Source organism: Equus przewalskii, chromosome 27 (genome assembly GCF_037783145.1).
Source record: "Equus przewalskii isolate Varuska chromosome 27, EquPr2, whole genome shotgun sequence".
Classification (NCBI taxonomy): Eukaryota; Metazoa; Chordata; class Mammalia; order Perissodactyla; family Equidae; genus Equus; species Equus przewalskii.
Window position 1 is genome coordinate 10,774,148 of NC_091857.1, and position 24,637 is coordinate 10,798,784.

The following is a 24,637-nucleotide window of genomic DNA, read 5'->3' on the forward strand; positions in this document are numbered from 1 at the left end:
CTTTTACTAAGAGCTTGCTGTCTCTACCACAGCCACGAGCCAGAATTTGATTTTTGGATTATCTTTCACATTAAGCACATTTTAAAACAGTGATTATGTACACACCTTTTAAGCAAAAATAGCTTCATGGTTATTTCTGGTTCATTTATTACAAAATTCCAAGCAATACAGGAAACTAAAAAAATTGCTTGATGCATCTGTTACAATGTTATGTAAGCTATGGGGGAAAACAGTCTAAATATAGATCTTTTTACTCAAATAGTTCCCAGTTTTGTGAAATGTCAGTATTAACTTATTACAGTTGAAATTATAAGTTACATTGGGATGACCCTATACATTGTTGGTGTCCTTTACCTATTTTTATAACATATGACTTTTAGTCTAGGTTTTCAAAGAAAAATTGGAAAAAGGACCATGTGTAATTTTATTTATTTAAGATTTAAATCATGGGATTTAAGGGTCAAATTAGTTTTCTTGGAATTATAAATGTGTTCCAGTTTTCCATATCTTAATATAGACTCAGCTGCAGTGAGACAAAGACTGAGATATGGAGTGGCTATTTTATTCATTAGTCACACCACACTTTATTCTGTTAAGCCCATCTGGTCCCTTGCATGGAGCGTCTCTTGGCTGTCTCCATAAAATCTGAAGCTACCCAACTTAACCTTGCACAAATAGCCATGAAATCTATAAACCTAGCACGTACAAAGGATGTATTAGGAATAAAAAGAATATGTCTGCTTGGTGAACTTTCAGAGGATGAAGCGCTCTTAGGATAACCATAGATAAAAGGGTCTGGAACATGAAATAAAACTTTCAGTCAACAAACAGTTGAAGGCAGGTGACTGCGATTGCCTGTGAAAATAGATCTTTCAGCCTTGACCCTCCATATAAAGAAACCTGGAATTCTGTTCAAGAAAAAAGCAAATAAAAAAACACACACACAAAACATGAGTAGCAACTTAGCCATTTCACTTAGAAAGGGGTGCTATTTTCCTAAGGCTGTTTCCTTAGCCATTGAATGCTGCTTATTTTTCCTACCAGTGTCTTATCAGGATGCAGTATCATCTAATAGGAAAATATAATCTGTAAGAATGTTTTCAGCTTGAGAAATATTATTAATACATAATGAGTGATACCAATTATTTTTCTGGAAATAAAAATGATATTTGGACTGGAATAAGTGTTTCTATTTTAAATCAGCTTGTATTAGCAGGACATTTTTGGAATCAAATGATTTAATGATTGTAAGAAAGCACCAATCCTAATGAAATGGGCAAACCACTGCTTGTTTCACCAGATGTGGTGGGGGAAGAACACTAAAACTACAGACATTGATGGGAATTCTGCCCACTGGGCATCCTCAGCATTGCCCTCACTCAGTGCCAGCAAAGTAAGATGTTGCTTTCGTGACAGGGAACAGCTTCCAGTTTTCTACAGACTTTGCAGACCGCTCTATGTGAACTGATGAAATGGTGGGCTTGAAAAATGAATGTCTCAGTAGGTTTAAACATAGATGTAAAATAAGTGCATTTTAATAGCCTTAAATTCCATCAATTTTTAATTCTTGAATCAAAATAGCTAACAGAAAACATAAGCCTTTTTGACTGTTCATAACAGTTGATAATTCTTGTTCATATTTAATGTTCTTATATCTATTGCTGGCCACAGTTATTGTTTTAAAAGAAGGTTTATTCATAGTTCTTTCAATGGTAACATTATCTTAATTTTTCTTTGGTTTTTAATGATCCTGAATTTTATAGACCCTTCTGAACATAGGTTCAAATCATGTGTTTCTAAGGCAGTTAAGAGTCCCAAAATATATTTGGGGGTTGGGGGGAAAAAGAATACACACACACACACGCACATTTTCTTTTTCAATATATACCTTATAAAGGAAATAAAATTTTATTTTCTACCCTTTTTAGAACATATAATTGAGGATTCCTTTAGAAGTCTGAGAAAGTTTGTATCTTTTCTATACATATTTATTTGGTACCCCTTATTATTATACTTTCCTTTCATTCATTCATTAAATATATTCCATGAATTTTTTATATCATATTTATTTTAAATAAATAAATAATTTGAGTTAAAATAAATAAAGTGAATATAATTTTGCTGAAAAATCTCATGAACTATTTTAATTAGCAATGGTGGATGTTGCAGAATGAAAAACAGAACTCATGGTCCAAAAATTAACAAAAGAGTGACAATTATTTTATATTACATAAGTATGAATCCATTATCTCATTGAATTTTAAACTCAAATTAATCAAAATATGGCTTTTCAGATTCTCATGGGAACCCCGTGTCACCTGAGGACCAGGTCAGCCTTGCTCAGCAGATCTCAGATGTCGTGAAGCAGCCAGCGTTCATCGCAGGAATCGGGGCCGCCTGTTGGATCATCCTCATGGTCTTCAGCATCTGGCTCTATCGACACAGGAAGAAGAGAAATGGGCTGACGAGTACTTATGCGGGTATCAGAAAAGGTATTAACTTACCCAAGTTTTTCTTATTTTAACATGTTCCCATAACTCTTGATTTTACTCTGTGACTCCAAATTATTTGTGATCATATATATCCTATATTAAATTATTTTAATATATAAACATTTTCAAAAGTACTTTTATATTATTGTGATATCTTCCTATTAACTCCTTTTGAGTAGCAGTGTTACAAATAGGCTTATCGCTTTCAGGCCCAGTTCCTTTAAAATATATTTTACCAAGGTAGGTCTACACTTGATTGTTATACTATTCCCTTGTTCTCTTGGGAATTACTTTATTACTTTAATCTCCTTGTGACAGGAATTATAAATACAAGCTTTCAACTGTCTCACACAGCTTTAAAGGGAGCATTTTGCCCTTTGTGAAGTGAAAGAAATTCTTTATAAAATTATTTTAATGATTATTTCTGACTATTTATAAAATAATCATTTCTTACTGAATATGGAATGCATGACTGACGTGCTTCAGTTTGCAGAGAGATGAGATGTAGTACTTTTTTATTGCTATATTTAAATTTGCAGAGTTGAATATGTATATGCTGTTAATTAGTGGTGGTAATGTTGTTAGAAATGTGTTTACAGTTTTAGAAAAGAAAGTTTACTTGGCTGCCATTATTTACAATTTTCTGGATAAACTGAATATGTCAAGGTATTTCACAGACCCCTTTGCCACATGTCCTCAAAGTCTGTAGATTGGTGATTTGTATTTTTTACTCTCTGAGGAGATTATTAACAATGTCAGACGGATAGTGCCCCTCCCCCGACAAATATCTTCATCAACTCTGGGCCTCAGGTCTGAGCTATTGGTAGGGTAGCTGTAAGAGCCAATTTTCAGAGGGCAGTCCCAATTTATGTCTTTAGTTCAACTAAATTATTTATAGTGCTCCTTTTTGCTCTCAGAATTGTCTTGGTTTGGATGACAAATTATACATTCATCTTAGTTATAGGGCCTATGCTTTAGTGTGAGACAACACTTTTATTTTGCCGCAAAGCAAATTGAGAGAGAATTACCAAAAGACACATTCCCGCCCCCACCATCACCACTTTTGTAAAAAAAAGATTCTCTACATATTTCCTAAGTGAACATTTCCTGCATGTCTTGGCCAACTCATTTCTCTGGTCAATTATATGGAAAGGTCAGAATTTTTAGTGGTAGTTACAACTTTTCTCAATGAAAAGTTCTCTCCAATGCCCCTATACACTTATAAACAGTCTGGGACAGCAGTCTAAAATATTTATACTCTAGGTCACAAGGGGTCTTGGAAAGAAAGAGTCAACACAAATTCATCACCCATACTGTAAAAATAAATCAGTGTGCCTCCGGCCTGTGGCTCTGCCATAATCTCTTCATATACATACATTTGCCTTGGTATTATCCTCCTTAAATATGTTTTTTTCAGATATGTGTCCTATCTAGAGATGAAGCAAAATGTCGGTATCCCTCCCTGTGAAATGGAAAAAGAGGGCTTGAAGGTTACTGCAAAGAGAGCCAGTGCTCATTATGTATACAAAGTAGAACAAAGTCAGGCACATGTGTGACCACATAAAACCTTTGACTGACAAACAATGCAGAGAAGGGGTTTGCGGGTGTCTGTGTGTCCTGGAGCGGAGAAAGGGCAGGGTGTTGGGGGTTGTGTTTTGAAATCTGATTTAATGAGGAAAAGTGACTAATTAACATATAGATGTAGAGCTTCTTGAATTCTCCGGGAATCCTGTATTTCTCATTGTGATGAAGTGCAGTAGCCGTGTGGTTAAAACAATTTGATGCTCTGTATTGTCTTGAAATCTAAATATGTGACACGAAACCCTGTTCCTTTCTGAAATGTCTCTTTTCCTTTACTAATGTACTTTAAGCATGCTGACAAATGCTATGTGCTCTTTCTGCAAAATCTATTAAACTAATATCATTGTCCCTTTAACTAGCTTGCGTTTGAGCAGAAATCATAGAACATAATTACAAATGTAATTGGTGAGCATTCGATTCCGCTTTTCTCACTTTGCCTCGTCGGCACTTTTTCATAATTCTTTTTCTGTGCAATTAAAAGAAGTGATTCCTGAAACCTTAAATTGTCTGTGCCAAAAACAATGCTGATAATTATAAGCAAAAAGGAAGTGAAATATTTTTAAGAAATAAATGTAAAAGAGCCTATTGACCTATAAACCATCAAACCAGAGTGTGACTTTGGGTAATAGTGAGCATTTTTAACACTTCCCCCTCCATTTATCCGTAGATGTGCCCTCTGCTAGAACACTCAGTACCCTTTGTCCATGTGCATTCACACAGTGCACCAGCGGCAGTGGGTAAACAGAGTTTATTACTCTATTGTTGGAAGCTTTGAGAATTAAGTTGTTCTTTGCTATGCGAGCTGTAAAAATTTCATTTAGACTGACTTCTTTTCATCTCTTCTTTAATTCCTCAAACTGGGGTTAGCAGTTAGCTAGGAGTACTGACAAGGCCCTTTCATATTTTCCCTATGTCCTTGTGGTTGCAAATTAATGTTCAGGCCCTCCATTCTTGCTTGAATAGCTGTACTTGCAAATGTACCTTTTTACTTTTTTTATGAAGACTTGTTACTATGGCTCTGAATTTTTGATTGTAGCTAAATCACATTGACTCTCTGAAAAGATCTGAGTGAGTGAAAACACAATAGAATTCTCAACACAGGGACTGCTGTGCTACCAACGAAGGCCAGTGTGTAAATTAGGTACACAGCATTGGGGCTTCTGTTTTTGTTCTTTCTAGTGTGCTCAGAGATAAAATGGTTTGCTAAGAAGTGACAGTTGTAAAGGATGCTACTGCATTCCTGTTTACAACCCCAAATGCTGTAATCCTAAAGTAAATTTCTTAGAGACAGTCAAATGTGAAGTGGAAAATACAGTTTTGGCAGGTTTTCGATGCACAATAAGTAATCAATATTCTAGTTTGTGTGTATTAAGGATTTTTTAAAAGCAAACTTCAGTCTTCAAGGGAGTAACGTAGATTTCCTTGCTTCCTTCCCAGGGCAGTGTTTACTTTCAATTAACTTGAGGAGCTTGGAAAATAAGGCAGCCTCCTCCCTCTGAAATGACGTGGAAATAGTTCTGGTGTTATCCAACACCCAGCAATGGCAGAAGAGAGGGAAAGTGGGGGAGGCGAGGCTGCTACTTTTGAGGTCTGCAGTTCAATTTCAGGCATTATTGATTAGATTAAGATTTATAACTGCAGAGAGAGTGAAGGTTTTCAGAGGGTGTTATTGTTCATTGTTTAGCTTCTAGTGTGGCATTAAAAAAAAAAGCTCAGCCTACTCCTAGAAAGCTGCTAAATATAAACTATAATAGAGAAACTAAAGGCTAAAATGCCCCATTTTTTTTCTGTCCATTCACAAATTTCTATGATGATAAAAATACAGCATTATACTTTATATGATAAAGTGTCCGGCATTTCTTAGCAGTGAAACAGTTCAATTCTATGGTTCTCTTTGTTCCAGTTCTTTCTTCTCTCCTTTCCTCCTTCCTTCCTTCCTTTCTTCTGTCCTTCCTTCCGTCCTCCCTCCCTCCCTCCTTCTTTCTTCCTTTCTTTATTTCTTTCTCTCTCTCTTTTTTCTTCTTCTTTTCTTAAGTCTTTCTCTCTCCTTCCCTCTCTCTCTGTCTCCATCTCCTTTAATGATAAACACTTAAGTGCACCTATTAGTCCACTTTAATGAGCATTCACTTCCAGATTTCTAGATAAGGTTCAAGCAGAACCCTGATAATACTTGTTTAAGAATCCATCACTCAGTGTTTGGAAATGATTAATAGTAGAGGATTTCTGTTTGTACTAAAGCCATGAGCCAAATCTATGTTACTAAATGCAGGGTCATTCACAGGCTAACCCAGCCCAATTCCCCTCCCTACTCAAATGTCAGACACTTCAAAATAGTACCTGTAGAGACAAGCTCCTTTTTTAAACCTCGGATTTGGTTTTATTCCTCTATCAGAGGGTCAGAGCTCCTGGCTTAGTTATTTACATTTGTTTTATGTTCCGCTGTCTGCTTGATTTATACTAATGTGATATGTTCCCTTTCTCTCTTCAGCTTAATAACTGGTTTATATTTTGTTTTGATTTTTCAGTCCCGTCTTTTACCTTCACACCAACAGGTATATATTTGCACCCTCCTCCTTTCCTTTGTTAGTTTGGCATGTGTTGTACTATTGTGTTTCTGTTTTTATTTCATTTCCTGCAGTAAGTTGGGGGAAAGAACTTAAAATGGAATACAATACTTCATTGACCCATGTCAGGCATGCATTTGCAGTAGAAGTGGTTGGTGTTGCTTTTCATCCATTTAATGCAGTTACTTATTCATGACTCCACGTTGCATCTTAGCCTTGTTTGCATGTGTTTCATTCAATAGACACACTGTTTCTACCCTCAGCATGATTTAACATGCTAATGATCTTATTGATTATTTTGTACTTGGCAGTGCATTTTTTTCCTTAATTTAAGCTTGCAGTTTTTCCAACAAAAATTTCTCTCCCTTGCCATTCTCTGTCCATAGAATCAACATCCTTAAAGGTAACCAAAATACCCAGCCCATGTGAAAGATAAAACTTTTCATTTTCCCCAAGTCGGAATCGTAATATTCTGTTCTATTCAGTTTCTTTGAAAGTGTGTCGTCTTCTTTCACATCACCTTGAGTACAAGATGTACCTGTAGTCTTGCTTCTTGGTTTTAATCCAGTTATTGTAATCACTGGGAGCAGTTATCTCTCCTTAACAGACTCCCAGTTTGGAGTTCTTCTAAGTAGCAGAATTTGGCAGCTTTTAGATACACATTTTTTCTTAGAAAATGTGTCTGCATTTACAGAGAAACTAATCTTCTTAACCCCTTGCCTAACTATGTACAAATCTTTTTTTGTTGTTGTTATGGCTAAATTTTTTAATCTCAGCTTTTAATTTATTAAGCTGAGAATGCTTTCAAGAACATTAAAATATATTTTCTCTATATATACATGCCTGATGAAAATATAATGAGAGGGGTTTCTACAAGCCACAATAACGAATAGTTTGCATTAATTAATAGTCACAGCTTGGCATACATCTTTGTGTGTGGAGAGAGGGAAGGTTTATTTTAACATTTATCTTTGTCTTACTGGTACTCATACTTCTGGGAAAATAGTCTAGTAGGGTTTTTCTTTTTCCAAATTTAAGATTCCATTTATATAAAATCATGAAATTATATGATCTAATCATAAATTCAAAATAGAAATCTATGGGAATGTACAAATGTATAATAGTTATATTTAATAGGAGTGTACTAAAGTTTTGCTTTGGCTTAGTTCTCAACCTTGTTGGCACATTAAGAAAATAAGAGTAACATATTTAATTATGTATAATTTTTTAAAAAATACTAGTTGAATCATAAATCTGTTTTCTGTGATGATTTTTATAATGCTTCTGAGTAGAAAGGGAGAAAGCGTTTCATTTTAGAAAGATGCTCATGAATGTAATAGCTTTTGGTCTGTCAGCATAAACATGTCTATTAATTGTTCCTTGTTTTTGGTAACATTCTAGTAACTTATCAGAGAGGAGGCGAAGCTGCGAGCAGCGGAGGGAGGTAATTATCTTGCTTGTTTTGTAGATCCTAAAGGAAATTCCAGCTATTTCTTCTTTTCTTCCTCGATGACATCACTTTCTTTGCTTAAAAGGTTTAACTTAAATGTGAAAATCTGTTCAAATCTTTTAGAAATACTCCTTTCTGCTGTGCTGGGAACCAAGCTTATTTACACACAAATGCAATCGATGGGAGCTGTTGCATCTTAGTCAGTGAACACCAGAGGGAGCAGTTTAACCGGGAAAGATAGACTTGAAGATTTAGCACATGGTTAAAAGGAGTTAAAGTAATTAAGCGATGGCATTTATGAAGATTAAGAAATATAGTTAGTTAACAGATAATATCAAAGGAAAAGCGTTCTTTTGAAGACCTGCTGAACACAGCATTTGCTCATAAGCTGTTGTAGGTTATGTTTATTTGTTTATTCTTGTTATGAATTCAAAATAGTTCAGGCTCCCCATTTGCAGGGAAGTACATTGAAGTGAAAGAAGAAATCTAGGTAGCTTGTTAACCCAGAGCTTTTTTTCTTCTAATTAAAATGAACCTCAATCTTATATTTATGATTTTTTTGTAATTATTATTCAGTGATCTTTAATATATTCACAGAGAAATCACAAATTGATGTGACAGGCAGCTTAACAGGGTTGAAATAATGTATAAGTTACATGAGCCAAGCTTTAGGATTTTCTGAAATACGATGATTCTTCTTTTCAGAAACAGTAACATCTAGCTTAAAGCGTAAGAAAAAAAAATCTTTCAAACAAAACCATTTTATAATTCAAATTCAATTCACTTATTGAGTGCCCTACTTTGTACAGGATAATGTGGTTGCTACTGAAAAAGACAAAAATGAATAAGATATTATTGTTGAATCTGAGGAACATACCATCTGATGACAAAATTATGAGTTTATTATAAGACAAAGAGTGATTAAAAAAATATATTGACCCCCTTTAGCCAGTGGTGTACAAATTTGGCAATATACACTAATCATTATTTCCTGGGTACTGCCTGCTGCTAGCTTCCTGTTTTCACACCTGGGAAACAAAGCCAGCCACTGAAAGACCCAAAAACTAGGGAGGTCTTCATAAAGAATAAATCCATTTGATTTAGAAATTAAACCAGGGCACGTTTTTGCATCCAGGGGAATTCCATCTAAATCATAGCCCAGATATTCGTGAAACTGCCTTTGGCATAAGAACATTCTCTCGTGGATAAATCTGCAATGCCTGATTATATAACCACCTTTCTACATGTGTATATTCATGACTGCAGACTTCAGCTTTGTCATTCATCAAAGCATATGAAAGTGCTTATTGAGCATCTTCTATATGTTCTGTACTAGCCTCTGTGCATGCACAGATGCTCTCTGTCACTCTCACACACACACACTCACACACACACACACTCTTATTATAAGTCTGATTCCTACTGTAAAGGAATTTACAACCTAGATAGACCAAATTTTCAAAGAGGAAATAATGGCAGGAATCCATAGGTACTAAATGCTAGTTTCTATGGCAGGACTGAAAAATTATAAAGTTCCTGAACTATCTATCCATTTGGAAAGCTTGCTATACCACCACAGAGAATTAACCTTTTAAATTTAAAAATAGAACAGCAGTGAAACTGATTTATTTCAAATACCAAAGAAAAATGATCTTTTTACCAAATTAAATGAGAAAAGATGCTGCAATGTTATAGAGGCAACAGTTAAATATAGATCTTAGAGTCAGTGCTCAAAGTGACAGTTATATGCACAATTTTAAATTTATTTCTTCATCAAACACATTGACTGAATATCTGCCATGTGACAGGCACTGTTCTAGTTGCTTGGGATGCATCAGTGAGCGAAGTCAATAAAAATTCCTGTCCTTGTGAACCTTACATTTAGTGGAGGAGATAGAAGATAAATAATAAACATTAAAAACAAGTCAACCCTGTAGTATCAGCAGCTGATGTGTGCCATAGAAAAAACAGAGCAGGAAAAGTAGAATCAGGAGTGCATTAGGAAGAGGTCTCATTTCCTAGCCATGTATGTGTGTGTGTATTTGTGTACACGTGTGTGTTCTATGATCCAATGTAGTGAAAGAATGAGCAGTGAACCAAACCTGCATTCACTTCTTTCATGTCCATCCCTTAAACACTCGTTTCCCTCAGGCATTTCAGACTCCGTGAGCCCTCACTGGACCTCCTACCTCATTTGGTTAACGACACCTGAGTCAAAATGTTCCAGGCATCCTCTTTCCTTCATCCATTACTGCATTTTGTTAATCCTACCTTTTATCCCCCTACTATCACTATATGGTTTCATTTCAGCACTTGTTCTCATTTGCATAATCTATTATGAAAGCTCCCAGTAGTCTTACCTTTATCTACCTTCATTAGCACTACTTCTTGTTAATTCCTGTTGCCCATTGGAGTGACAATAATATTTCGAAATGCAAGTTGATCACATCTCTGAGCTGCTGAAGATGCCATTTTCAATAGAACCCACCATGTTTAGAATATCAAGTCCACATTCAGCTTAGCTTGTGAAGCCTACAATCTCTAGTGGCTTTGTAGGCCCACTTCACACCTCCTTGTGCCACACCCTACAACCCACTGTGTCAGCCCACCTGCCATTTGCCAATATTGCATTATCTTTGTCCTTATTGCATCAGTCAAAATGTGTGTGCCCCTTCCCCTTATCAGTTTGCTGAAGTTCACCCGCTGCATCCTCCATGAACTCTTTGTGCTGTGTATATGTCACAATTAAGCACCTAATGTGAGGTAATATGATTATCTTTTGTTTATTTCAGGTGTCAGCAAATTATGACTCTTGGGCCAAATCCAGTCTGCCACCTGTTTTCGTAAACAAAGTTTTATAATACAGCCAGACTCATTTGTTTACATATTGTCTATGACTGCTTTCCGGCCACAGTGGCATTGTTGAGTAGTTGTGACATAAAATATACGGCCTGCAAAACCTAAAATGGTTCCTATCTGATCCTTTGCAGAAATAGTTTGCCAACTCCTGGCTTGTATGGTTGTCTCTCACAATAGAATGTGAGATCCTGGAGTATAGAGGCTACGTGATTTATTAATCAATAATTAAATGCATAAATTTTTTGAAATTTGATTAATGTAATTTATTGAATTACATCAGTACTTTCAATACATGGACTACGGTTCTTCGAAAGATATCATCAATAAGTATCTAAGGAAGGAAGGAATGCCTGAGGTGTTGAATAAATGAATGTCAGAAGACCTGAGTTCTGTTCCTGATGACTTTAGAGAAAATTTTTGGGACTGGAGGTTTTCTTCCCTCTAGCAATGGAGAAGCTTGAGCTGAAAATCTCTTCTAGTTCTCAAAATTGTACATTTAGCTATTCCCAGAAAAGGGATTGTGGTCAGGAAAGAGGCCTTCCCAACTGGAAAAGGGCAAAGGACTTGCGATGTGATCCAGGGGAGGGTCATGGAAATGTGAAGTGGCTGCTCCTATTCATTTGTTTTCCTTACCTCAAACGTCCCAATCACCTCTTCCAAAAGACCTACTTAACATCTAAACCACAGTATAAAACAGGAAACAGCAGAGAAAGCCTGAAGAAAGGACTAGGAATGTGAGACTAACCAGGTGGAGAACGCCAATACCACATTTCCTGGCGTGGCAGGGAGAAAGAAACAGGGCTCAGGCTTTGCTTCTCTTTAAGATACTGGTGACTGTTAGATCTATCCCTCACTTCTTCCTGGGCTTCAGAACTTTTTGATGCTCTCAATGGAAAGAGAAAGCAGCCTATGGGCAACCCTTACTGCCAGTCCCGCTCACCATTTTCCCAGCCCCTGGCCCTTCTAGTATTGTATCTGGTGGTTTAGGAGTTCAAATGGATTATTTTTATTGGAGTGAGTGATTGGAATATCTGGAGAAAGAGAAGCAGAGAAATTGAAAGCAATTGCCAGATAATTTCTTACGTGCATTTGTCCTCTTTTCCGTTGTGACACAAATCTATCTCCTTAATATAAACTGGAAGATAAATTAGGTTTTTGCGAGTCCTAGTGTCTTCCTTTTCCTGATAATATTGTCTTTTTGAAGACAAGGAAGAAATAAGCAAACTCAGATGTATTAGCATGAAAATATAACAACTAATATATGGTAATACATATATATCATATGATAACATTATATAATATTTTAGACACATATTAATCACTGTAACCGGCATTGTATTTTGTTCCTGTTTCATTTCTTGTTATTGGGCAGCTAAATCTATCTTACACACACTGGATCATCTTAAATGTATAAATATAACTTGTGAGATTATTAGTTTAAAAAGACCCTAACACCCTTCTCAGAGTAGCTGCATATGACCTTGACTTCCTCAGAGACCTCTGAAATATACACATGGCATTTTAAGATTCATTATGGGCCAGTAATTGTGGCTCACTTTCTTCTCTCAATAATTAGCATTCCAAACACAAGTCTAAACTAAAAGCTAGGATGTGAATTGTTAATCCTACTTCCTGTTGGAAATCACCCATACATATGAAAAGTTCTTTCAGCCTATGAGGATATCAAAACATTCACTTTAAAAGTGTTTTTCTGAGGGAATCATAGTAGCATAAAAATATCGTCAATTCCTATTGAAACATGTAAGTCAGGCTGTGGAAAATTTCCACTTGACACATACTTCAAACATCCCATAATATCTCTACAGTTCAAATGTGGAGATTTATTTTTAATAACTTCTAATATGATAACACACTTGATTTCAGTTCAAGAGAAAAGAAAATAAGGAAAGCTAAAGATTACTAGATGCAGAATTTCTATAACCAACATCTATTTCAAAGTCTCCAGATATCTGTGATACAGCTTACATTTAAATGTTTTAAATTTCAACAGTTCAGCAACATTGCTCTTCAAAGCATGTTTTTATCAACAATTTTAATAGTAAGTTGGCTCCGTTTTAACAGTGTTATTCTGAATTCCAAGTCTTCAGGCATTTTCCCACCCTTCCTTCTATTAATGTTTGAGGGCTTTAGGAAATTTCAGCACTCTCCAACATATGTGTTTATAGTATCTTGGATTAGAGTGTGGATTCTAGAGGCAGACTATGTGGATTTGAATCCTAGCTCTGCCACTCAGTCACTTTGTATAACCATTCACAAGTTTCTTAACGTCTCTCAGGTGTCTCAGTTTCCTCATCTGTAAAACAGGGATAATAATAGTAACTACTTTGTAGAATTGTGGTGAGAATTAGATGAGTTAATACATGTCAAGAGCTCAGAACAACACCTCACACTCTGTAAGCAAAGAGTAAATATTCATTTTTATTACGTATATATATATATGTTATAGATATATAAATTATAAATCCATATTCTTCATCTGAAGTGAATTATTCCTCAAATAGCCATCATTTGCATGGTAAGTTTCCTCAGTTGACTATCTATGTGTCAGAGTAGGAACCATGGAGAATGAAGTGTCAGGTTCTTGCTTCCCAGGTAAATGAGAAGCACGGTGTTGCACTTTAACAAAGACAGTGAAACCATAAAGAAAATCTCTGCGGAATCTGTAGTGCCAGTCTGTTTATTGTGGATCTGACAGCACATCATGCATCATCACCACTTTTGCTGAATTATCAAATGGAGTCAATGTTGGAAAAGAACATCAGGAATGCCGTCCTTGGACTCCAGTCTGCGTTTCTGGCACTGGCGGTTCAGGGCTCTCATTAATAACTGCTGATGCGCTTTGCATTCCCAACTCACAGTGAAAGAGGATTAACATCTGTTGTGCCAAAAAAAACATGAACGCTAATATTTCTTATAGTGGACATCTTTGTTTTACCAGATTTAATTCAGTAGCTTTCCTTTGTTTATGTAGGGATTTGTGGCATTTTACATTGTCACCATCAGAAAATGTTGACAAGCTTACGGAACTGTGCACTGAAACACCGATGAGGCTTTGCAAAATGTCACAGAGTCCCAAACTCACTATTTCTGAAACAATTTTGAAGAAAAATATGCAAATGTGCTTACTGTGAAGGATCCATTGTCTAAGAAAAGGAGCTTGTTCCATTTTTTAAATGAAGTTATGAGAAGAATCATTATTTTAAAATTTTTTTAAATTAAATAATTTATTTTCTTGGTGAGGAAGATTGGCCCTGAGCTAATATCTGTTGCCTATCTTCCTCTAATTTGTACGTGGGACACTGCCAAGCATGGCTTGATGAACAGTGTGTAGGTCTGCACCCAGGACCCGAACTTGTGAACCCCAGGCCACTGAAGTGGAGCACGTGAAGTTAACCACTATGCTACTGGGCCAGTCCTGAATCATTATTTTTTAATGGGTCAAAAATGAATAAATGCAAATTGTCTTAACTATGGTACTCTTTAAGCTACTAAAACACTAAAACATATATGTATCCATATTTTTAGATTCCATGTTTGATTGTTAGTCATTGTGACTAAAGGAGGAGGAGAGCATTGCAAAATGTACAGTATTTTAGGTCTGAAGCACAACTCTGCCAGTTTACAAAGTCATGGCTATATGAGCTGCGGCCCATCCCAGAACAGTACATTACAGTTGTCTTGTCTGTAAAATAAAAATAATAATAATATCGTTCAGCATAGTTGACTCAATTATTTGTGAGAATAATGAGATGAAGAGTTTATTGGAATTCTGTATAGGAAATATTATTTGCTATCTATATAACATTGACTTTTATATATTCTTTTCTTTAGGCCAGGACTTCTCAACATCAGTGAACCTGCCACTCAGCCATGGCTGGCAGACACGTGGCCTAATACTGGCAACAACCACAATGACTGCTCCATCAATTGCTGTGCAGCTGGCAATGGGAACAGCGATAGCAACCTGACTACTTATAGTCGCCCAGGTTAGAGACACAGAGCCAGCTTGATATGTACGAGCATTGTTAGGAACTAGCTTTAAGGAGATACATTTCTTTTTGTCTCCCTACATTGGAATGGAAAATTTGATCAACATTTTCATGAAATGCTGACTATTATTTAGCAAACTAGCCTGATTCAAGTACTTTCTCCATCCCTATATCTCCACATCTCACCATCCACCAAAATGTGTGCAATGGGAGAATGGAGAATGTAAACTAGAATAGATAGCAAATAAGGAAAAATGAAATTATGTAAGTATTCATTTTTATAAGAATGTATGCAGTTGTAATTTTTAGTTATTATTTTCAAGATTTAGGGAATAAAACAGATCAAAAGATCAATAAATGTATAGCTAGAATTAACCAAATTCTTTAATAGCAGTAGTAATAATAATAATTGTACAACAGTGGTAACAAAAAATTATAAAGAAAATTAAATGAAATTCAAAATCAGATTTTTATAGTATACCAGTAAATCCTGAGGATACAAGAGATATATATATCTTTCGCAGGTGTGTATACATACATTTATTTTGTATTATGTGGGCTTGGTTCAGAAATATGTGTGAGTAAATTACTTTGCTAAAATTTCATGGTAAAACATGACAGTAAAGTGTGGAGGTAGAGTATGCAATATTTAAACGAATAAGCTGAAAAGTACAAATGACTTTTTACAAAAAACGAAAGAAAACATCCCTCAACATTTCCAATGTGGGAAATATTAAAAGAATCATAAAGAATCAAAAGAAATGACTGTAGAAGTAAAATAACCCATGGAATTAAGGAAAAGGGAAATAGAAGATGGCATTTAAGTAAAGATGTTCTGCACCATTAAGATAAATCATAGCACAAACTGTAAGTCTACCCCTAAAACAAATCTCAAGTCTCCACTGGATATGAATATGGATGTGACATATCTATGTGCTCAAGTCCATGTTCTCCAGAGGTCCATATTCTAGTTGCCCAGACAGATAGATGCTCACAAAATTATAAATAAAAGACTATACGGCATCCTATAAAAGAGAAAAAAAATAATGATACCAAATTAAATTAATATGTATTGGTGTGTTGTCCGACATGGTAGCCTCAGGCTACCAGTGGCTATTTAAATTGAAATTAAATAAAATGCATCTTAAAATTCAGCTCTTCATCAGCACTAGCCACATATCAAGTGCTCAGTAGTCAGATGTGGCTAGTGGCCACTGTATTGAACAATGCAGAATAAAACATGTCCCTCATCTCAGAAAGTTCTATTGAATAGCACTCATTTAGAAAGATTGGTGGAGAAAAATGAGATTGCCAAAGCCATATCACCTTTAATAATATTTCTTAACCACTCTCAAACAAAACTTAATACCTAGAAATTAGGAATAAGAATTACTAGAGGCCAAATGAATTAAATATTCCTGCACCCTGATGGTTTATTGTTGAAATGCGGAGTAGTTGAATTCTGTAGAATAGTGAAGTTGCAATTTTTTCTTAAGATTATATTCATATTTACATCTTTAGTGACAATCATGTTAATTTATCATTTCTTAAAATATCCAGTTGAAAAACAGTCCTCAAAATGATCTGTTAATGTTGGTCATGATGAACTACATGAATAAAATAATGGTATTTTTAACATTGTAACTTAACTAATTTTTTTATTTAAAAAAGTCCTAATTTTAAATTATGATTTTAGTTCTTTCTGCTATTTTAATATTTTTAACTGCAGGCTTTAAATATTTCTATATCCATATAAATTATTTCATTCTCAAATATTTCAATGAAGGGAAAATTAGAGCAAAATTGAGATAGGAGACATTAGATATTATTCCAGGCTTTATTTGATTAAATTACCCTGGTTACCATGATTCATTTTGTCAATGTTATTGTCATTATTATTGTCTTAGGGTGTGATTATGAAACCACGAAAAAATGATTATATAACATCCTTCTCTGATAATGATCATCCTACATGACCGAGAGAAGAACTAACGAAATTCTCTTGAGCACTATTTACTATCACTCTACCTCTGTCCATCGTATCTTTTGAATAGAGGAACTTGATAAAACGTTGAATCTCAACCTCTTTGATCTGAGAGCCGAGTTTTCTCCTTTGGATTCTCAGCTTACATGCTGTGTTCTGCTACAGCTAACTAGTAGCATCAAAGATTTCAGGAACTCAAGACTAGAAAATTTAAATTTGGCACATATATTCATGTATGTATTATTTCAGTGGAAGTTCTATTAATGAGGTTGTTAAAAGAAAATTGTCTTAAATTATGTATTACTACATAGCACTAGCAGAAGTTAAAAATTACTCTCTTTATAAATTCTGTGTGTCCTCTCTTATTCCCTCAACTTTTAATTGTTTTTTTTTAAAAAGTACATATGAATACTTGGCCCTTTTTTATTGATCTTATTTAAGCCCATTTTTACTGTACATAACAATTCTAGTGTGACTCACCAAGCTACATACAAAAAAATTCAAAACGAATAACCATGCAGAATGACTTTTTCCTTTTCCTCTCCATTGCACATAGCTGATTGTATAGCAAATTATAACAACCAACTGGATAACAAACAAACAAATCTGATGCTCCCTGAGTCAACTGTTTATGGTGATGTGGACCTTAGTAACAAAATCAATGAGATGAAAACCTTCAATAGCCCAAATCTGAAGGATGGGCGTTTTGTCAATCCATCAGGGCAGCCCACTCCTTATGCCACCACCCAGCTCATCCAGTCAAACCTCAGCAACAACATGAACAATGGCAGCGGGGACTCTGGCGAGAAGCACTGGAAGCCACCGGGACAGCAGAAACAAGAAGTGGCACCAATTCAGTATAACATCATGGAGCAAAACAAATTGAACAAAGGTGAAGAGCTTTGTCTTTATCTTTTTCTGTATTGGTATCCTTAGCCCTTCAGTACTGCATGCCGAAACTTGTCTAGGATCAGCAAGTGGAATCTTTCTTTTGTTATTAAGGTTTTCTTATTTCTTTGGTTTCAAAATTTCCAGTGTCAAAGAGTTAATTAGCACAACAATAACCTTGGAAAATTGATTTTATAATAATATATAAGTATTTTCAAATGGTTTTGAGATTAATTTAAATTTAATCGTAGGTGAGGGATTGCTTAGGACAGACAATCTTTTATTCATAAGGCAGATGTACCACCGTCACAATACCTCCCATTTTGAATAAATAGACTATCTCATTCTTTCGACTGGAGAATGGAAGATAATTGCTTCTACATGGTCATATAAATGAGTGGCATTTTTATATCAAACTGAAGAAAAATAATTAAGTTAAACTTAAACTGGAGAAGTGGTTCACTTTATTGTAGATCTACTACCTGATGGTTACTAAGACCACCGCAATGTGTGATCTTAGAACCTGAATTTCTTTGGTTGACCTGATTGAAGTCTGTCAGGATAGAACCTAAAATAAATTCAGTTTAGTGTGAACTTGTAGCAGCAGAAGAGCATTTTATGGGCTGAGGAGAATGTTGCTCTACTATAATATGTGTGAGTTGGAAGAGATAGGTATTTGATTTCTTTGTAGTCCTTCAGGCTATTACTTTAATAACATGATTTGCAAAGTTACACCTCTAGGAAAAGAGGAATTGCTCTGATTTGAATAGATCGGAGCAATTTTGTACAAGTGTCCGAGTAAAAGATATATTTTATTGTAGATAATTAGAGACATAGATTTATTTTCTTTAGGCTTGAGTTGGGACCATATTTTAAAAAAATAAAATAGTACAGTTGGAGATTACAAAAAGATAATTTAAGATGAACATTTCATTTGATTAAGTTAATGTTATATGTTTTTATTTAACAATACAGTCATCTAGATTTTCCAAGTTTAAAAAAACCCTTGATTGGTATAATAAGCCAATTCAATAAATATTTGTTAAGACTCTTAGACATGTTCATGACAAAGGCTGACAAAGATGAATAGGACAGTTTCTGCAATCACAGAGTTTACAGTGGGGATTCAAACTATTGTTCCATTATTCCTCTGTAGTATATGGCTTTACTGTGGATTTTGGAAAGCTCTGACAGTCGCTGCACAAATATTTCAGAGCTCTGATTTATTGTTTATGCTGCCTGTAAACAGACTTGGTATGTCAGACTATAATAAAGACCCTGGAATGCAACTAGACTGACAGATTATTACTCAGTCTTTTCCAGTGGTGAGTTTGTCATTTGGATTTTCACCTTTGCCTAAGTAAGCAAAGCATTTCTGTGGGAGATTGGGATACTTTTTTTCTTATCATGAGGACATTTTTTATTAGATATAACCTTGCAGATGTTTCAGTTTTATTTTAATTATTTTTTTGATTTGCAGACATATTTTCCTACTTTCTTGTTAAAATTATTTTGTTACTATATTTTTAAAGTAAAGAAGTGAAGCAAATCTGATTTCCGCCTGAGCTGATGTATCAATATTTAAAGAGAAGAAATAGTCCCTCATATGATTCGTTCATACTTGTGTTTAGTCTGGTTCATGTAAAGGAGATGATGCAAAGAATTTGTTTTATAATCTCAAAAGAGAAAGGTTTAAAGTTCTTTATCTTTGTTGATTTTTCCTCCTGAACACTTACGTACATCTTAGCAAGTGATCAACATGATGTTTTAAAAGCCTAATTGTTGGTAGATGATTAAGGCACCAAAGAGAAAATAATTCTTTAATTTTTTTCCATCTGAAATATTTAGATTATCGAGCAAATGACACAATTCCTCCAACTATCCCATACAACCAATCATACGACCAGAATACAGGAGGATCCTACAATAGTTCAGACCGGGGCAGTAGTACATCTGGTAAGTGAGGGGAACTAAAGAAAAAGTCAACTTCTCCTTTAAAAAGATGGTACATTCCAGGCTTGCAAATTGAATGCTAATGAACTGATGTACGCGTATGACATGTCTGATCACTTTATGTAATTTGAATCTTCCCGGTATGGGTCTTGTTTTAGCAATTTGAGAAACTGTCCACTCACTAAATCATTTTACATTCTATTTGGTCAAAGACTGAGGATCCTATTTCCCTCTTTGTTAAAGAGCTTTAGTAAAGCCAGAAGCATGAACTAATCTTTAAATGCAGTTGAAACTTCTTTTTTCCCCCTCAGCCAAAATATAACTAAAAAGGTTTGACATATAGTTAATCTGCTAAATATGTCACCATTTGAAGCAAGACTATAAACACATGTAAAATTTGAGTACACTTGAACAAAATCAAAAGCTTTGGAGACAATATTATGAGACCTAGGAACAACAGAAACCTACCTCAGTTTATAATCTCTCTACTATCCCTCAGTGCTTGCTCTAAAATGTCATAAAGCAAACTCGCAACTTAAGTCTGTAAGTGTCTCAGAAGCCCCACTGAGGCCTCTTCCCTGTGGTCTTCATGCTGCTACAGCTGTTTGCCAGCTGTTTTCCTGATAGGGGCTGCAGATGGGAGCTTGCTGGTATTTAAGTCCTGTTTTTCTAATTAAAAGCAGTTCATTATTAGAACTAACATGTGGCAAGTCACACCACGATGAGAGCAAAACCAATTGATCTTGACTCTAGAATGTTTCTCTGGGAGAGAGTAGAAATACCACTTCCCATCAACTGGATTAAAGTTGTTGCTAGATGCCCTTGGCCAAGTGTCTCTACCCCTCTTTTGTAATGAATATGCACTTGCATTTTACCATGTTCTCTTGAAGAAGGCATGCTGATGTGGCATTTTCTAGCATATGTTTTGTCACTGATTGAAACTGTTTTATTTGAATTAAAAATCTTAGAAATAGCTCTTTACCTTTTTAGATCTACTCTTCTTCTACTATACATTGTTCAATTTTTTTTAACAATTAAAATCTTATTAAGTTACTTTTTTCTTTTTTAAAGTCAGGAAACTCTGAATTAAGAGAAAATTTTCAAGGATCTATTCTTGGGAAAAGCATAGAAAGTATTTTAATATTTGATATCTCATGCTATTTCATCTTTAAATTCTTAGCCATTTAGAGAGAAAATCATATCTTGATGGGAAAAAAAAAACCCTGATTCTGGGTTATCAGTATTCAATTGATTTTCTCCATCCCTCAGCTTAGATACCTAGATCGCGATGTGCTGCTATTATTTATTCTTTGCTATTCTAATATTTGGTAAAATGATACGAAGATGTGAAATCTGGTGGTAATTAGGGGAAAGAACAAAGGAAGTAAACGAGGTGTAGGAGAGATTTGTGACGTTAGGCCTCTCAGGACGAACGGAGTTGTTACAGCAAATGCGTGCCCAGAAATCAAGAGGAAAGCTCTGAGTACAGTCAGCTCCACAACACATGCACAGCCGTTCCAATACAGGACAACTGAGTGGAGGAAGATGGAATGGAGACCCACAAGCAGAGGCCTGACAATCATAGTTTATTCATAACGGCCTGTCCCTCAACCCACACTTAGTGTAGTAACATACCAGTGCAAGAACATCTGGCTCAACAAACACTGCCATTTGACTGAAAATTCTCAAGTGACTTTGAAAAAACAAGGCTCGTTGAATATACTAAGACTTGTTTTATGCACCATGTAACTTGGAGCTGTTTCAGAGAAGTTTAAAAAAAAAAGACCAAGATAATTCCCTTATTTTAAGGGATCATATGGAAAAAATTACAGACTCATTGTCTATAATTTACATAAGAATCTAAAATGTATCATATTGGAGGAGGTGGATAAATATGATTTTATCCCAAAATACCTTTTGACCCAGGTTATTTTAAAATGAATACTCTAAAATGTGCAGCTACCTATGTTTAAAGAATATGCCAAATCTAAAATCAGAACACTGGAGCATTTGAATAATTGGGCTATTTCGAACTTCTAAGAATATCCAAGCAACATCATTTTACTCTAAGCCATAATTTTATAGAAACAGTAGCTGAAAACACTTCTATCTCTTTTTAAAAATCATTTTTCTGCTTCTTTTGTTGTTAGCTATATTAGCTCTTCCAGCAATAATTTTCATCTGCACCTGCCTTTCTGACGAAAACTAGTAATTTCACTGTACCTAAAACATTTCAATGGACGAGTACAAATTATATATATTCAGTGATTTAATGCAACAGTGGAACTTTAATAGATCGTATCTGTATCATATTGTATTTTAGGTTTCAGCAATTAAATAATAGAAAGGCACTTCAGAAAATATGTCTACAGCTCATTTGTTTTAGATGATAATCCATAATGCAATTAATTGCTGTAAGAAGATCACTATTAATGATATGACTTGTAAAATTCATTTATGGTTTTATTGCTATTTTGTATTTATTTTGCAGTTAAACTTGGAAATGCTTTGCATCTTCTATTGTGCAAAGTTCTGTTTAAAATTAATGAAGAAAAGTGTGTTTCTCTCTCTATACCTATATGAATTAGAAGATCATCTTTAGAGAAAATAATTAACTTGTGGATAATAGAAAAAATTGGAAAGGCTAGAAATAAAAGACTTGCATCTTGTTTCTTTTCAAGGGAGTCAAGGGCACAAGAAAGGGGCACGAACACCCAAAGTACCAAAACAGGGTGGCATGAACTGGGCAGACCTGCTTCCTCCTCCCCCGGCGCATCCTCCCCCGCACAGCAATAGTGAAGAGTACGGTATTTCTGTAGATGACAGGTAAGAGGAAGCTCAGAACTAATGTAAGTGGGATAATATGATTCCTTAAACCCATATTAAGGAATTGTTAAAATCGATCACCAAGGGGAGACTGATTCCTAAGGTCCACGAACATTTGTCTCCGAATAAAACAGTATTGCTAGGTCAGCAGGACTTGAAAACCCTCCTTGTGCTGCCAGAAAAGGAATTTGTGCCTTGGAAGCTTCTTTTAGAACTAAGACTCATGAATCATGACTATACACACACACACACACATATACATATAATTTACATATATCTATATTTATATATTTTTACATTATCTACATATAATAGACATCTATAATCATGCTATATATGTGAGATCACATATATAGCATAAGAGATATATATATCTTATCTGTATATATATATAGCCAGCCCTGGTGGTCTAGTGGTTAAAATCTGGCCCTCTCACCTCTGTGGCTGGAATTGGTTTCCTGGTCATACTGTGGCGGCTGTGTGTTGCTGTGATGCTAAAAGCTATGCCACTGGTATTTCAAATACCAACAGGGTTACCCATGGTGGACACGTTTCAGCAGAACTTCCAGACTATGACAGACTAGAAAGAAGGACCTGGCCCCCACTTCTGGAAAAATTGGCATGAACACCCTATGAATAGCAGTGGAGCATTGTCTGATAGTGTGCTGGAAGGTGAGAGGATGGTGCAACAAGACTGGGTAGGGTTGTGCTCAGCTGCACACAGGGTCACTAAGAATCAGAGGCACTAAAAACACACATACATATGTATATATAGATAGATAGATATGATTTTGTGATTTCCAAATATAAGAACTTCTGTTGCACATCTCTAAATCTTCATAAAATAATTGTGTGGATTTATACCACAGCCATGATTTCCTGCAAACTGTTTGCTCTTAGATAGTATCACATTATGCTGAAAACTGCAGGAACTTAAACTTTACTGAATAGTCTCTCACAAGGATTTAACAAGTATAAATAACCTACCTGACGGGAATTAGAAGGTTAAGGTGCATCTTCCTCACTCCAGATTCTGTAGAACAGGACAAGGTACCTCATGACAAAACAGCTGCTCCACTGGTATGGTCAATGGAGGAGGACTCACTTGACATAGAGAATTAACCAAAACATACAAAATCTACCTGAAAATATAGTCTTTTTAGTGACTATTGTAGAAATAAAGACATTGTTCTTGCATTCTCCACAAAACGCAGTTTACTGTTCCAACTATGCCAGGAAAGAAAGCTTCTGTGCCTTTATTTTCCAATCACTTAATTGGTGAATACTGAGCTGTCACTCCTAGGGGAAATTCAGAGTTAGGTTCCTGCGAGCCTCTGGTCACAATATTTTTGTCAACAGATCCACACATAACCTTGTTTTCTGTGTGTTTTTGTATAAAGATGTCTTATTTAATATTTATTGTTGATTCATTTAACATTGAACTCACAGCCAAAGGCACTCGAAGTCATCCCTCAACAAAGCTTATCTAATACTCTTATTTTCTCCATTAAGGCTCATCACAGCCTTTTTGCCTTAGGAACACTAGACTGCACTTGGGGGCCATTTTAGACAGGGAAATCATCAACATAAAGAAAAAAGAAAGGGAGAACGATGTGGCACTATCTAGACCGTGAGAAGGACACTTGTTTACAGTAGGAAGGCTAAAACAAGAAGGCAGAGTGTTGCCTTGTTTGACCTCTGCTAGGAATGTGTGCATCAGGTGACTCAAATTTATTGCCTCTCTGTGCATGTCCACAAATGACCATGAAAGCGCTACAAGTATTTACTTTGGGGTTACAAATAAATTTTAGCGAGTAGGTGAATTTGCAGATATTGAATCTGCAGAGTATGAGGATTGACTGTACTTTTAAAAATTCATTTTCCAGGCTATATTAACAATATTTATTGCTTTTTAATCCACCCCAAAAGAGACTAAAATGAATAAGTTTAACACAAACCAGCAGAAGATGTGGCTGTGCTCCAAAGGGAAAGACTGATCTAACTAGGAAGAAAGAAAATTTCCTGATCTG

The 24,637-nt window shown here is 35.3% G+C and overlaps 1 protein-coding gene across 16 annotated transcripts in view; it reads left to right on the forward strand.

Annotated features, from left to right (window-relative positions):
- The window catches only part of ROBO1 (roundabout guidance receptor 1), a 1,062,925-nt gene that overhangs the window by 1,007,491 nt on the left and 30,797 nt on the right, over positions 1–24,637 (forward strand). For 7 of the 16 annotated variants that reach the window (XM_070597856.1, XM_070597855.1, XM_070597860.1 and 4 more), the window contains 7 exons: positions 2,295–2,492; positions 6,599–6,625; positions 8,039–8,081; positions 14,799–14,953; positions 17,497–17,832; positions 19,677–19,784; positions 22,463–22,607. In XM_070597856.1, the coding sequence (XP_070453957.1) occupies positions 2,295–2,492; positions 6,599–6,625; positions 8,039–8,081; positions 14,799–14,953; positions 17,497–17,832; positions 19,677–19,784; positions 22,463–22,607 (1,012 nt within the window). The remainder of the gene's footprint in view (positions 1–2,294; positions 2,493–6,598; positions 6,626–8,038; positions 8,082–14,798; positions 14,954–17,496; positions 17,833–19,676; positions 19,785–22,462; positions 22,608–24,637) is intronic. The other 9 variants (XM_070597864.1, XM_070597867.1, XM_070597863.1 and 6 more) reach the window with 3 other exon arrangements.